The following is a 15,511-nucleotide window of genomic DNA, read 5'->3' on the forward strand; positions in this document are numbered from 1 at the left end:
TCACTGTTGTCCTTGCCAGGCCCATTTTGATGCCATAGAGGAAAAAACAGTAAAGGACACGGTGGCGTGTGGGGACACAGTTTTCAGGAGAATTATGGGCCCCTGGAACTGCAGTACAAAGCTTTAATTACTGTCATTTCTCTCTGGCTTTTCATCAAACTGTCATCTATCTTGACATGTATTCACCAAAATCTCTCGGTCTACACAACTAGAAGGTTAAGATTTAATTTTGCACTTTACATATACAGTATGCCGGAGAATAATCAACTTTGGCTTTTGCGCATTATATTGGTTTAATGCTGCGGTCAATAGTCTCTTGTTGCTGTGGGGCTGATGCTGGGATAAAGCTAATCCTACTGACTGCTGAGATGAAGCGATGTGTATGCTGTAGGGCACGCGTGGAAGCTAATGAATACAGTAAAACACATCTCACATCTAAATGAAGAAAAACAATTCTGCTGCTGTCTAGGCTGAGCAGAGAAAAGCTAAGGTGGGTATCACATGACATCACTAACCCAGCTGATTGATTTTATTAAACATTCTTTAATTTGACAACCACAGCGAAACGTTTACAGGGTGGTGCCTGGATGATGGATGACTACCCGACTTAAGGCACGGATGTCAAATCTAAATCGCAAAAACATAAAAAATCAAACACCCAGCTGCTCCTGTCCAGCTGCACCCTACACAGGGCCTTGTTTGCTGTTCTTAGGGATGTCCTGTCAAGTTGGCTGTGGTTTTTGTGGTTACTCAATAACTAATGGGGGCTTTTAGCGCGGTCAGCTCCATCAACAGATTCACCCTTGCGGATGTAGTGGCGCTGACTCAGGCACATCCATGCATGCAATTTTTGCGCTGCATTACTCAAGCTTACCACACATTCATGCCCCTCGTTTCTTGCTCTCTCTCTCTCCCTCCCTCCAACTCGCTCTCTCTCTCTCTCAAATACTCACACATGCTCACACTCTGCTCAGCTCCAGAAGGATCAGTAGCTTAAAAACTGGCTGCAGTCAGCAGTCAGGCTCTCTCTATGTTGGAAGAGGCAGGATGGATGAATTGCTTTGACTGCACAGAACAATGCTCCACCAAACCTCACTGGATTGAGCCGTACTGGGCTGGAGCTCTTCTCCCCGGTGATCCTACATGGCTTCTCTACTTATCAGACAAGACTTAAACGGACTGAATTATTCAAGCTCAACTCTTTCTGGTCTCGATCTCAGCGGACCTTGGTGAATTTGCCCGCAGGCCTGGGGGAGAAAGAGGTGGATTCGAGGGAATTCCCTGTGTCTTTTATTTTTCCATCGCTCCCCCAGTCTCCCTCTGTCATCCCCACAACTCCCTTGCACTTCGCAGCAGACGAGCAGCGTTGCTGTGCAGACAAAGGCTGCTGTCCTCACAGGTTCCGCTCATCTGTTGGCTCCTGAAAAGACAGAAAAGGGGAAGGGAAATATTTTTTTTCCTTTTAGATTTTTCCTAGCACAAAGGAAGCCACACATGCAAGGAATTACCGGAGTTCTTTCATTTATCTGCGGAACATCTCCAGATGTGCACTTTGATTTTTTAGCAATTCCCGCCAAGCAGAATACATTTATTTAATTTCTTTGGCTGCTGGTGCCAGTGCTTGGTGGTGAAGCCGGGGGGGCAGGCATGGCCCAGCAGGCAGGCATGGGGGTGACCCACCAGGACACCCTGGCAGTGCCCCCCATGCCCAAACACTCCGGCCTTAACGAAGACCTGGTGAAGATCCTGCGGGAGAACCTGCTGCAGCCGGAGAGGCCGAGGGGACACCGGCGGTCCCCCTCCTCCATCTCCCCCCGCCTTTCTCCCCGCAATTCGCCACGACTGCTCCGGCGCATGATGCTAAACAACAATATCCACAAACAGAGGCGCTTTACTGTCGCACACACATGGTAAGGCTCAGACAGACGGCTGTGTTGTCACTGGTGGACGTGGATCTAAAATATAGACTTTGTGTACATATATATATATATACATACATAGTCATAAAAGTACATTTTCTCATGTATTAAGTAACCCACAGTTGTGTGCCAGCTTGTGCTCAAATTTTATTTGCATTTGATTGCAAATGGAAATAGCAGCATGCAGTATATTTCTGCCCCCCCCCCCCCCCCCATCTCTGCCACGCTTAATCTCAGTTTCTATCTGTGTTCCCACGCTGTGTGTGTTTGCGTGTGTGTATTACACAGTCAGCCTCCCCTACCTTCTCCTGCCCTCCCACTTCCCCTCGTTCCTGGATTTTATCTCATCTTATATTAAATCGTAAAGCGGCGCGTGAACAGGAGATATGCTGAGAAACTGGAATGGAGGCAGAGCTGCACATCTCTGCAGTTCGTCCCCCCTTCTTTCCACACCTGCCTGCAGCTTTTGACTATTAATTTGTCTTCGACAGTTTTTCGATCTTCTGTCTTTTTGCCTGCATTGCACTCGCCCACGCCTCAGCCCATCCCTTCCCCTCCCCGTTACGCTCATTTTATCACTCTCTTCAATTATGTGAGCTTTTATTGTCATTTGCAATTTCTTACCTAAATTTGAAATCCTCCTTTTTTTTTTTGCTTTCTCTATTTTTAACCCACCATTTCTCTCCTACATGAGGGGCTCCCGCACTCATTTTTCATGTCCCTGCTCTCAAACGGACGCTATTAGCTCATCTCCCTACTTCATTGCTGCTGTATTTATTCCTGCCTGTCTGTATAATTTACATTTTATGAATTAATTATTTGTGCGCTATTTTAAACGGCGTCTGTCTGTATTAAACTACGGTGGCAGTCAAAAAAAATCAGATGATGTAATTTAACCACCACAATTCCGTGCTTCAAAATTCCACATTGAGAATGGATTTTATCCTCAGAAGTAACTCTGCCTTTTTCGCCAACATGAGGGGCCTGTGAAACTGATTTTTAAGAACCTCCCATTTTCTTAAATTCTACAATTAGAGAAGGGCTGAGGAGAGCAGCAGGAGCTGCTGTGTGACTGATTTTATTACAGATACAAGAAATCTTTTTTTTTTGTCTAGAAAGTTTCTTATCCGAACAATCCCCGTTTCATTAGGGAAATCCTGACTGATTTAAGTCATGTTTTTATTTTAGTGTGGGGGGGGGGAAATTCCATTAAAAATGTATTCAGCAAAACACTGAGTACAGCCAAATTCACAGTGAGATTTTGTTCTTGGAACAGAGATCTCCACCACTGTCCAAAGAATCTCCCAAAAAAACAAATCTTGAAAAGGTCATAGTAGACCTTATGTGGCTTCCTGGAACAAAGCTACTCCAAAATGCATTTGCAGGTCTTTCACCCCCATTTAAAATATGTTGGCTCTGGTGGTTTTTGGCATAAAGCTGCAACTATAGCTGCAAAGTGGAGCTGCAAAAGATTGTATTATAATTCAATGAAAGCTTGGCCCTAATGTTTAGATGCATGTTTGGTCATCATAGAAATTCTCATTCATAGAAGTATACCTCTACATGAGCCGATGTCTTTGTTGGGTCCACCTGCAGGGGGTTGCATCAGGAAGGCCTCGACCCATCCGGTTTGGGAGCCACTGAAGCCATACTCTGGCCTAGGTTTTTACGATGGGCTGAGGGCCGGGTTAGTTACTTCCGTTGATGCTCTGAACCTACAGACTGCTGGTGGAACCTGTGCTTTTGAGGGTCATAATAGAGAGAGGAGGAAAGAGTGCCCTTAGGCAGAGAGAGAGAGAGAGGTGAGGCTAGCATGGAGAGCAGGGACTCTCATTGGGACTCATTGGGACTATGACCATGAATTTGAACCTGCAAATTAAAGGTGTGATCTCTGTTTGTGGTTTTGTTCTCTCCAGAAGCGGTACTTTGCTTCTAACCACATGGACACGTTAGTGCAGGGAACCAATTTCAAATGATGGCTAGGTTTGGTATCCATGGATCCAGGTGCTGGTAGACTCTGCGAAAAAAGGATTAAAATGGCTGTGGCGAATACTTTCTCCCTGGTGAGGCAGCAACACTGGGAGAAATAGGAGTGGAGGCATAGATGATGTAATCTGAAGGAGATCAGAGAATGCAAAGCAGAAGCAGGTGAGAATGTAGCCAGGCAGCATAGAATGGAGGTGTGTATGACAAATCCGGTGAGGAGGATGAAGAGGAGAAAGTCAGAGCAGCGATGAAACCTGGAAGAAGAAAGGGTGGTTTTAGGAGCTGAGACAAGCTTTGGGTGGTCAAGAGGACAACTGGATGGTTTAATGTCTTGAAAGAGTGCTACAGATGCACTATTTGCTATGAGGTTGGTAATGTAGAAGAATGGCAGAGGGAGCTGCATTGTTATAAACATCTCTGTAAGAGCTTAAAGACGATGGTGAGGTGTGCTTTAGGTGGAGTTCCAAAGTGGATGTCAGTACTGTACCAAGGAGCAGCGCCGAGCACCTCCTTGTTGACTCTCAGAGGTGTAAATGTTGAGGTTCTTTATGGGAGTGATTCCCATGCATAAGATCAGGAACGGCTGCACCAGGGACACAGCACATGTTAGATGCTTCGCAGATAACGTCAGAGAGGCCAGACTGAGATGGTGGGGAAATGTGCAGAGGAGGGGCAGTGAATGTATTGATAGAGGGAGGCTGACGATGGAACTGGCAGGCAGGACCCCAAGAGGAAGAGCAAGGAGGAGATTTATTGATGTAGTGAAAGACGACATGAAGTTAGCTGGCGTGAAGGCACAGAATGTAGAGGATTGGGTTAGGTGGAGACAATTGATTTGCTCTAGTGACGCCTGAGGGGAACAGTGAAAACTTGAAGAAGAAGAAGAAGAAGAAAAAAGAGAGACACAGATTTCCAAAATATATTTATTAACACACATTTCTGGCTCTTTTTCCTCTTGATGCACAAGTTTATTGGAAAAAAAGTGCAATATAAGACATAATGATGCTTGAATATTTTAATTAAATGATGTGGCTCTAGAGGCAGAATGCAGTTGTAATGTATTCTGTTCAAAGTTCATCATGTGTGTTATAGGTTGCCATGGAGATAGCTTGTGATCTCTGGAAGTTGCCAATAAAATGCATAATTCCATCTTGCGACATGCTGTCTCACCTGCTTCCCCAAATAACAACACATTATGTGGTTATCACTCTTGCTGTTTCTATATGGGGTGATATATACTATCTGAGCCCTCAATATTTTGTTACCTGAAGGTCACGCAGTGGAATTGTTTTGACAATTTCTCAAAACAGCTAGCAGAGCGAATATCAGACAGAGATAAAAACCCTCTTGGCTGGCAGGAGACAAAAATATCGCCATAGTAAACACGTGTGTGAGTGAAGGTGCAGTAGAGACAATATGAGACGGCTGTAAGTAGTCAGAAGGTTGACAACTGCTGTGCAATTTACTCCAATCACCTCCTCATTGTTGCTGCAGGGAATCGGGGGGACGCTGCGCTGTAAATCTGGTGACAAACACTGCTCTCGGTGGCTCGACAATACACTTCATTAACGAGACGATCTTTCTCGATTGACCGATGGCCCTGGTCTAATGCTTCGCTGCTTATACAGGCTGAATGCCTCCGAAACAATACACCAATCATTTCACAATAACTTGGAGAATAACCACATTCTATCAGTGCTAATTGGCTCCACTCGGACTAAAATTGACCGTCTGTAATTAAAGGTGACTTTTTACTGTCTCTCGAATGCTTAGAAAATTTGATTTGAATATTGACAACTGTGACTATTTGAGCTGCACCTAATTTGGCTGAGAGGGGTTTTTTTTTTCTTTCCGCATGCTAGTTACTTGTTACCAATGCTATTATGGTCTAAGCTGCTGCACTGCCTAATTTGTAGCATTGGAAGGGATTTCTGTATGGAATTAAAGAGATATCGAGAAAAGTGGGTGTGTTGACATGAGATTTATGAGTCAGTGCATTGTGCTTGGTTGTGAAGGAATGTGTTTAGGTTTTAAGTTGTTTTCAGCAAATCAACGCTGCACCTGCACTGCTGCCATTGGTGAAACGGTGGGATAATTCCTTGCTGAGGATCTGCCAGAAGAAAAGTCCTGGACACTGTATAGCAGCAGGTTAACTGCCTTCAAGAACCGCAACCATTTCATAAATGATTATCATTCACTCAGTCATCGATTGCTCGTGTCATTGCTGGAGAGCTGACTCTCACCCTCAGGTGACAGACAGGCTGATACAACATTGCCTCTCCCAGCTGAATAGCTTTTCTATATTCAAGTTCTCTTCTCACTGACCCTGAGGTATTTTTTAATGCTGTTGCACAACAGCATCCGATGCTGCATTGCAACAGTGTAAGTGTGTCTTTATGTAACAGGAGAGGGGGGATTCAGCAGGAGAGCATGTGGCACCAACTGCTGCTGCTGATGCTGATGCTTCTGCCAGTGCTTCTTCTGTCACTGCAGGTTCTCACTCTGGAGTCTAGCTGGAGGTAGCAGGACTTTGTGACAGATGTGGACATGTGAATGACAGATTGATGGATAGCCGGGTGAATGTTTGATACAAAGGTGGGTGGGAGCTTGGGAAAGAGGCGGAGGTGAGGAAAGGGGGAATGTGGGAGTGGAGAATAACTGTCTGAATCAGTTAAATCATCTCTCGGTGTGTCTCCACCAATTTTTCCTCCCATTTCTTTAGGAATTTGAAAGCTTTGTCCAGAGAGCTATTCCTCTCATTTACAAATATTCCTACCGCCCCCTTTTTGCCCAAAAAAGGCCCATTCTTTGTTTTGTTTTTCCAAAAAATAGCATATGCTGGAAAATACTGTGTCATCATTTATTTCTATTTCAGAATTGTAGAAAAATCTTGCTTCATTATTTTGAATGACATTTTCTTAGTCCTAATCCTAATGTGGATGGGCCCTGTGCTTCATCACCCTTTACAATGACATTGGATTTGTGGTGCTGTCTTACCGTATCGCCAGCAGGATTCTCCAAGTTGTATCACTCCAAACAGCACTTCCCACCCAGGAAAATAGCTCCTCTGTGATTTGCATACATATTAGCTTTTGGTCAGTGCTGCTGCTACTGACACATGAGCAGGATTTTCATTTGCATAAATGAGAAGATTAGACTAATCAATGAGATCACACTTGCATGGTTTTGCATGCATTCTGACAAACCTACATTGGCAGTTACTTACTCGCCCTGTGCAACTGTCAGAGATTAGAGAGCCAGACTGCGAATAATCTGGACGTAATTCCATGGCTTCTACACAATGCTTCCTATTAAATAAGGCTGTTCTTGCATTGGCTGTGTCAGGTATGTTGGTTGTTAATGGCACGGTCACTGAAAGACCTGCTGTAACTGCAGGGGGATCAACAGATGAAGCAAGGTCTATATTGGGAAGTGGAAAGAAAAGGGGATGTATACCAGAGGAATTCCACTGTATATTCCACTGGAATATTTTACAGGACTAAAATAAAATGGGGGGGCTTATGATGTCTCTTATGGTATTTTATTCAGCACTTATTACAGGAGGGTGTTTGTGTGGGTGGCCTCATGATGCAAACATGAATACAGCTTAAGCTTTCATAGATTAGCTGCAGCCTTTTTATGTTCAAGATTAAAACTTAGCAGTAAGATTAAATGTTGATACATACAGCCATTATGAATATCCAGTCTTTGCCAGCATTCATATCAGTCAAACATACCTTTTTTGACTGATGCTTTCATCTATGTAGACCTTCTCTGTATTGCGCTCTCTTGTGCAAATTCATAAGTGTCGTTTTATTTTTTTATTTTTATTTTTTACATTAATCACATTTATTAATGACTGCCGAACATGCAAGAAGATAAATGCACCACCTCTTGCACTCTCTGGTTTAGAAATGTTCTGTAAGTGGACATTTCCAGGCTTTGGCCATCAACATTTGTAAATATCGGTGGCCTCTCAGGGCCCCTCTCTGCTCCACTTTTCATTTTCTTCACATTGTGGTCATCAACCCCAGTGTGATGCCAGAAGTGCTTAGGCTTACATCCATTATAATGTCAAATTCTATAAACCTTTTTGTGACCCGGTGGGGACACTAACGCCTCCTGTAGTTCTGCTACAACACATTTTGGTTGAAACTTGTAAAGATGTCACCCTGAGTAAACAGAGTTGTCATTTAGCAAGAGCTGATTTTAATGGCATCCACCTCAGTCCAGTGTAGCACCTGAACCCCAATCAGAGGCACCAGATACAATAATGTGTTAATGATAGGCAAGCGTACACTTCAATATTCAGGCGAGTTTTGTGACCAGCTATTTTGATTTGTATGCAACTGTTGACACTGTTGCTGCATTGCCGGATTTAATGAATGAGGGCCAGAGTGAAGCTGAGGTGCAGAGGCCACAGCTGCAGGGCTCCATCAAAGCTGGTTTGATATGTTGATACCCTTTTGATTCATAAAAATCAGTGAATGGTGCACAAGTGCACACCACTCATTCATCTTCCAGCCACTGGTTTCATACTTATTTATTTAAATCATCCTTATTTTAATAGAGTAACATGGTTTTATCTGCCTGGCTGTTAGCACGGTTGTTTGCTATGTGCTCATTAAACTCATTACATTTTGGGATATGTCCATGAATCAAGAAGATAATTTAATTTGATTGGAAATTGTTGGCAGTTTGTGCTCTCCGAGTGCTTCGCATTTTCTCTCATCACGTGCTTTGTTTCATCTGATTTCACAATCAAAACATGGAGTTGATGGCTCCAGGTGAATGTGGGTACTGATTGTGAAAGTGCACTGCCGTGTAATGGGCTACGTCTGGTCAGATCGTATCTGTGGATGTGTGGTGCAGGACTTAGTACTGTTTTATGTCATCAGAGCTCTTCACTGCAGTGAAGATTCCCCTTATCATACAAAGACTTGAATGAGGGTTGGGCATGGCCCGAGGCTCTCATTACCATTTCCTCTGTGAGAGTCTTATTAGCCAGAGGTGGGATCCATTAATGATGCATGGCTGTGGTAAATTCATTGGCCTGGTTAATTATAGTTAGCAGTCTCAATGCATTTAGGAATGATTAAAGAGATATAGATATATTCCCATTGACAGCATCTTAGTAGATTAACACAGATTTATGGCCAGTGCTCCTTAAATGCAGAAAAAACAGTCATATCTAATTCAACTAAGTCATCTAATAAATGACAATTTCAGAATGTTGTAATTTAAAAACCAAAAAAGGTGTTAAAAATATCCATCCTCAAATGCCCTTTATCACCTTTCCTAGCACAGTTAAAAAGACTTCCTGCCAAGTAAACACAATATTTCTGGTAACATGACAGCAATTGAAAGCAAACCATAAACACCTGCTGTTGCTGAAATCTCTTCTAGCTGTGCTGGTTAATGTGCTGCAGGTTTAGACGGGCCAAACAAGGCGCTATAATACATCTTGTATTTCTCTGTTTGAATGAGGGCCTCTGTACACATGCTGTCCACCCCTGGCACCTCTAATGAGTTGCGTGTCCAATTAAGATGCAGCTGCCTCCTGTGATGTGAGAGCATCTGTTATTGATGTCATCCCTTGATCATTTTTCACAGCTGCTTTCAATATCCTGCTTTTTTTTATGAGGGTGTGTTTTCATCTTTTATGTGCTCTCATTTGTGTGCACGTTTGTGCAAATATAGGCTGTGCAAATACATCTGCGCGTCCACGTGTGTGCAGGCCTCTTTACAGTGTGTTTGTTCTTCTCTGTGAAAGGTCCTCTCTTGATGTTGGCCTCTCAGGCTCTAGATCTAATTCAGATCTCAGATTCCAGATCTAATTCAAATGACTGAATTAGTGCTGGTAGTCAACAACGATAAATAACACTTTGGTCTGAGGCATGGGGAGAAAAACAAGGTTCCTATTATAATAAACAGATGTTTTTACTAGATTACACTGACATGTTAATTATGTTGCATAACATAAACTAATAATCTTTCAATTCTATGGTCTGTAGAGAAACATGTTAGTGTGTCAGTACAGAACACGGCCATTTTAGTTTCCGTGGATAATTTGTAATGGCTCTTTAAATAGCTTTGAAAGTCTCCATTGATAGAATCACAGGTTTTTCTGCAGTACCAGAGTACCAGTTACTGGCTGACTGCATTAACAAGGTCCTTTTTTTTCCTTTTAGGATATGAAGTTGAAGGATTAGTGCATTAGTGTACTTCACACAGATCACTGCCTTAGACCGCGATGCTGCTTTAAAAGGACGCTCTTGGTCAAAACAGCTTTATGACCACTGGATAGTGAAAAGATAACACCAGAGATCACAAGGCTAACTGCCACTGTTCATAAATACTCTCTTCTTCCAGCGTCCATCACAGCCGATGCGTTCAGTGCACTCTCTAACTTTTCGCTTTTTTTGTGAATAAGGATTTATTTAAAATCGATGTAACCCTTTAAAGTAATTACTCCAATAAACCTCGTAACTACTTGATGTGTGTAATGAAAAGGCTTCTTTGAGAGTGTGTTATTTGGTTTTCATCTGTAACTCAGCTTCTTGCGTTACAAATATGGCAATCATTATAGAAAAAACAAACGGAGCACAATATGCACCCACCAAAAACATTGTTGTGTTGTGGCCAAACATTGTCCCAACAGCCCACACTCAGTACACCAGAACAATAAACTGAAAACAGAAACTAAAATATTGCATTGGCATAAGCGATCAAACCATTTTCTCAGTACTTTTGGCAGCACTTGCAGCCTCCTATCTCCAAAAAGTGAGGCCACAGGTTTTATACATCTGGATTTGGGGACATTTTTGACACTTTTCTGCACAGACAAGACTCCTGTGTTGCATTTAGGGTCATTGTCTTGTCGAAGATCTTGGTCCACTGAGGTGCTCTGGATAAGGTTTTTTATTTAATCTCCTAGGATGGTATTGGATAGGTCAGATTCAAACACAATGCTAGGAATTAGTGCTCTGGATGCTCTGGATTAGTGGCAGGCTGCAGTGATGGTTGGCTTTATGGATCTTTCTCCCACCCTACCACAGCTCTCTGGAGTTCAGCCACAGTGACCGTTGGGTTCTTGTTCACATTTCTATCAAAAACCATTTTCCCAGATTGCTGATTGGTCTGATGACCAGCTCTGTGCTCCTGAGAACATTCAGAGTATCCTTTCTCAGATTTGTGTCTCCATAAAATCTTTCTCTAAGCTCTGGAGACAGTTCTTTTGACCTCCTGGCTTTTTAAAAATATCCTGATCTGCTTTCTTGGCTGTCAGGCCTCATACAGACAGATGTGTGTAAAATTACCACGGAAGGCCACGAACAGGAGTAACATCTCAAAGATTAATGCAAATGGGAGACCCCAGAGCTAAAGTTCAAGTGTCATAGAAAAGTATAGCAATATTTATGCCAATACAAAACTTAGTTTTTTCTTTTTGTAAATGTTCAAAAATTCAGTTTTAGGTTTGGTATTGAGTAAAGGTGAAAGGGTCTAAAAATGTAATGAATGTACTGCCAATATAATAAATATAATAATAACAATAATAACAATAATAACAATAATAACAATAATAATAATAATAATAATAATAATAATAATAATAATAATAATAATAATAATGAAAAGATTGATATACCAATAAATCAAGCCAGTGCTGTGAATGCAGTTTACAAATTTATCTCTGAACCTGGCACGGATGAAACATGATAAAACAAATTCTGGACTCAATATCTACAAACGGAGCCAACAACTAGATTTGGAGATTAACCAGCTTCTGTAATCTGCAGCTGCGAATGTGACAGGAAATGGATCAAAATGTCCATCTCATACATGATGTGTGTGTGTGTGTGTGTGTGTGTGTGTGTGTGTGTGTGTGTGTGTGTGTGTGTGTGTGTGTATGGGTAAGCAGTAGAGCATATTTTGTTCCAGAATTTTGCTTTCATTACTGCTGTTTCATCTTCCTATCTGTGTGTGTGTGTGTGTGTGTGTGTGTGTGTGTGTGTGTGTTTGCTGTAGCTTGTATCACAGACCTACAGAAAGCTGTGGCAATAACATCCAAGTCTTCACAGGAAAAAAAAAAGAATGCACACAAACCAGCCATTAATCTTCATTTATAATAGCTCAGATATTAACCAGACTGAGCTGTTTTCCCTTAACATGCCAGCTCTGTTCAGTGTTGGATTACATTACCACTTTACATTGTTTGCCTTTCCAAGTAAACAGTGACTATAAATAAAGCATCATTCACCTGCTGGGCACTAAAACATTTAATCTACCCAAGGCTTCCTCCTAAACCTTGTATTTGTCTCTTGAAGATAATACACCATTCTCTGCCTGACCAGCCTGTTTACCAAATCTCAAAAACAGGAAGACCAAATAGGCCCTTTGTGTGACTTGCAAAAATGGAATACTTCCAATAAACTTTGGGTTTCTATTGTTAAATTTATCACCTATACTTTCTTTGCTAGTAAAATGTGAAAGAGCCATGAAATACAGTGCTTTTTCAGTTCTGTTGGTCCCCACCGTTACATAATCTATGCCAACAAAAAGAGATAAATATAGGTAGAACTGATGCCATTTTCCACTTATTGGTGTAACCATTGTTTGTAAAGGAGAGACATTCAGGGGAGTCCTGGGGGTTAACATCAGTGCAGATTAAGAGAGAGGTGAGGGAGAGCGATTCACACATCATGAACTCTGAACGACCCGCTCTGGCAGAAAATATCCTGCTTCGTCTAGGCCGGCATTCAGAGTGTTTATGACATTTTATATGCACTCTGGGTAAATTGTATGGCACGCAGCAAGTCTCTCAGTAAACAGAGGCCTTTATTTTTGGAATCCGTCAAAGGATCTTGGACATCTGGGTCCTTGTTGATCAAAGAAGCCACCATTCTAATTAGGATGGAATCTTCCCTTTTTACGTGGCAGCTGGTGGCTAACCTGGATATGAACTCCAGCAGCTGAGTCCCAAAGTCGAGACTCTTGGTGCCTTTTCAAAATCACCTTTGTGATGATGATTGTATTTACTTCACTCTTCATGGGGTTTGATTGCGTCTCTTGTGGGGAGAATCTCATTTCGGGTGGCTACGCTTTCTATTTTCAGTGCTCATTTTTCGAAAAAGAAAAAAGGACTTCTGTTATTGATTGTTTGGTTTGTTGCGGGGCTCCGCCTGTGCAGAGGAGATGACATTAACAGAGCTACACACCAGCCTTCCTAGGTTGTAATATCGATAATAAGCTGTAAATAACAAGTTAATTTTAGAAGCTAATTTGCCTTGATGTTTGACTAAGGGAATAATGGGCAGCATGCAACAGTTTATCTTAATTACTTCTTGTGTGTGTTTAATTAAAGCAGTGCAATGCAATTCCTTGCATTGGTGTGGGATGTGCATGGAGCTCTGTGTGTACGGGCACTTGTGCGTACGTGTATGCATTTGTCTTCATGTTGCAGCGGGGGATAAAATTGATTTGAGAACCAGAACTGCTTAATCTTCTTTTAAAATTGGTATTCTACAGGAAGCTTATCTCAAAAGCCAGAGAAGCGGAGGTGGACGAAGGGAGGAGGCAGAAGAGAAGAAGGATAGGAATGAAAAATGGAAAAGTGGCATCATTTTTTTTGCATCAGCAGCCTGATTCTGCTTCGTTTAGACAGATCTTGTTTCTGCTGGATGAACCATGAGGCTTGCAGGGAAAGGTAATCTCTTTCTTGAGGAGCCATTTTCAATATTTCATAGATGTTAAAGCACAAAGATTAAATTTGATATTACACAAATATCAGTATGTATGTGTAAATCAATTAGATTTGAATATAAAGCAAACTAAATTTGTAAAGTAGAAACATGTGTTGCTTTGCCAGTCTTCAGCCTGCCGTTGAAGGATACTACGATTATGGAAGGTTTACTCCACATTTTTTTGGACGGACAAAACTAAAAGAAGATGCAATCTGGTGACCTGGTAAATCCCATAAATGGCTGCATGCGCTTTGCAAATGGCATCCATGGTGTCCTAAAAGACGGCCACACTGGTGATGCCAACGTACATTTGCAGTAGATGGATCTTCCTAGTGGCTTTGGAATGGATGGACATGTTACATAAACATTTCCTTTTTTATATTTTATTCCTTTAAGATGCTTTTTCCCAAAGCAACTTATAGGGGGAGAATGAATGGCATCATTATTGGCACCATTGTTGTAAAAAATCAACTAAAATCTCAAAAAATATTCTTCTTATTGCTGATAATGATCTGATTGATAAATGCACCCCATTAAAATCTCATTACAAGTTCATATCTCCCCACAACTAGTAGGATTTCTAATTGAAATCAAAGTCCTCTTGGCCTTTGAGGAGTTGCTAAAACATTCCTAAATAGAGGCATCATCTTTATGGTGTTTCTCAATTGAAAGAAATTGTTATTGAATGTGATGATATAAAGACTATTGATGATCTTTTAAAGTGCTATTTAATCTTATGCAAAGCATCGTAAAATCACCCATTAAGTAGACATATAGACAAGCTAAATGGGTGAGTTTATCTCTTAAAAGCACTTACTGAGGATTTTCTATAAATCAGACTGGTCATCACCACACAGGAAATTTTACTGCTGCAACTACTACAAGTATTTAAGTATGAGGTGTATTTAGACAAACTAGAGTTCCTCGTACCCAAATATTATGGCGGTATGAAAAACAGAGAATGAAATGCAAGCATTAAACCAAGCTAGGATAAAACTAAATCCTTGAAAATAATTGCCAAAGACTCAGACAATTACATTTTCTAGCACCAGATTGTGGCAGCTGCAGACCAACAGCATGTGATTTACCCTAGATGGAACACATAACAAGCTCCAGTAGTAAATTTATGGAAATCACGATGAAACCCTAATTGTTCCCTGAGAGGGAGTAATCGCACATGACAGCATGTCAATTGCCATTACATCAGACTGCAGCATGGCACGCGTTGCATGATAAACTGCACAAGTTATTCAGAAATATACATTTAGTTGCTGCCATACACAGTCGCAGGATATGAACAGCGTGATTACCTCCAGACGGGGGTGTAAAGTCTGGCAGCTCATTGATTAAAAGTGTCATTCACAATAATGAGTGCTTCTTTATTGCTTTTTAGTTGTACGTATGCTTTAGATGCCGCTGTGCTTGGATACACCTCAGGACCACTGGGATTCTGCTGGCCCTGCTCCCAGATTTCTTTCTCTCTCGTTTTAGTCACTTACTGTTGCAAAGTTAAGGCACTCAGCAATGAGCTTTCGGCGTTCTCTTGGAAATGGAATGTAACCACTTCTCCTCAGGGTGGAAGTCGAAGATTGTGATTAAAAGAGTGGTTGTGCCAAATTCAGCCTTTATTTAGGTGGTCCATGATACACAATGCATACAATAAATGAAACTATAGGCCAACCGTCGAAGATTTTCAAGAACCCAGAATTTGATCTGTCCATTAGCTTATAATAAAGGAAACACAACAGAGTAAGCAAAGCTCTAGCAAAATAAAACAAGCTATCCAAGGAATCCAAAGGATTGATCTAAACACTTTCCTTAGTGCGCTGTTCACGAGCAGTCGAACTGTTTCAGTGCTCTCTA

At 41.6% G+C, this 15,511-nt stretch overlaps 1 protein-coding gene across 6 annotated transcripts in view; it reads left to right on the forward strand.

Annotated features, from left to right (window-relative positions):
- Nucleotides 1–15,511, forward strand: part of pde4d (phosphodiesterase 4D, cAMP-specific) — a 103,008-nt gene that overhangs the window by 44,736 nt on the left and 42,761 nt on the right. The window contains exon 1 of one of the 6 annotated variants that reach the window (XM_029829061.1): nt 961–1,910. The exons of 4 other annotated variants lie outside the window; for them this stretch is intronic. In XM_029829061.1, the coding sequence (XP_029684921.1) occupies nt 1,648–1,910 (263 nt within the window). In that variant the 5' untranslated portion in view covers nt 961–1,647. Of the gene's footprint in view, nt 1–960; nt 1,911–15,511 lie in introns of those variants that run through there. One more of the 6 variants, XM_011615584.2, reaches the window with a different exon arrangement.

This window comes from Takifugu rubripes, chromosome 21, assembly GCF_901000725.2.
Source record: "Takifugu rubripes chromosome 21, fTakRub1.2, whole genome shotgun sequence".
NCBI lineage: Eukaryota > Metazoa > Chordata > Actinopteri > Tetraodontiformes > Tetraodontidae > Takifugu > Takifugu rubripes.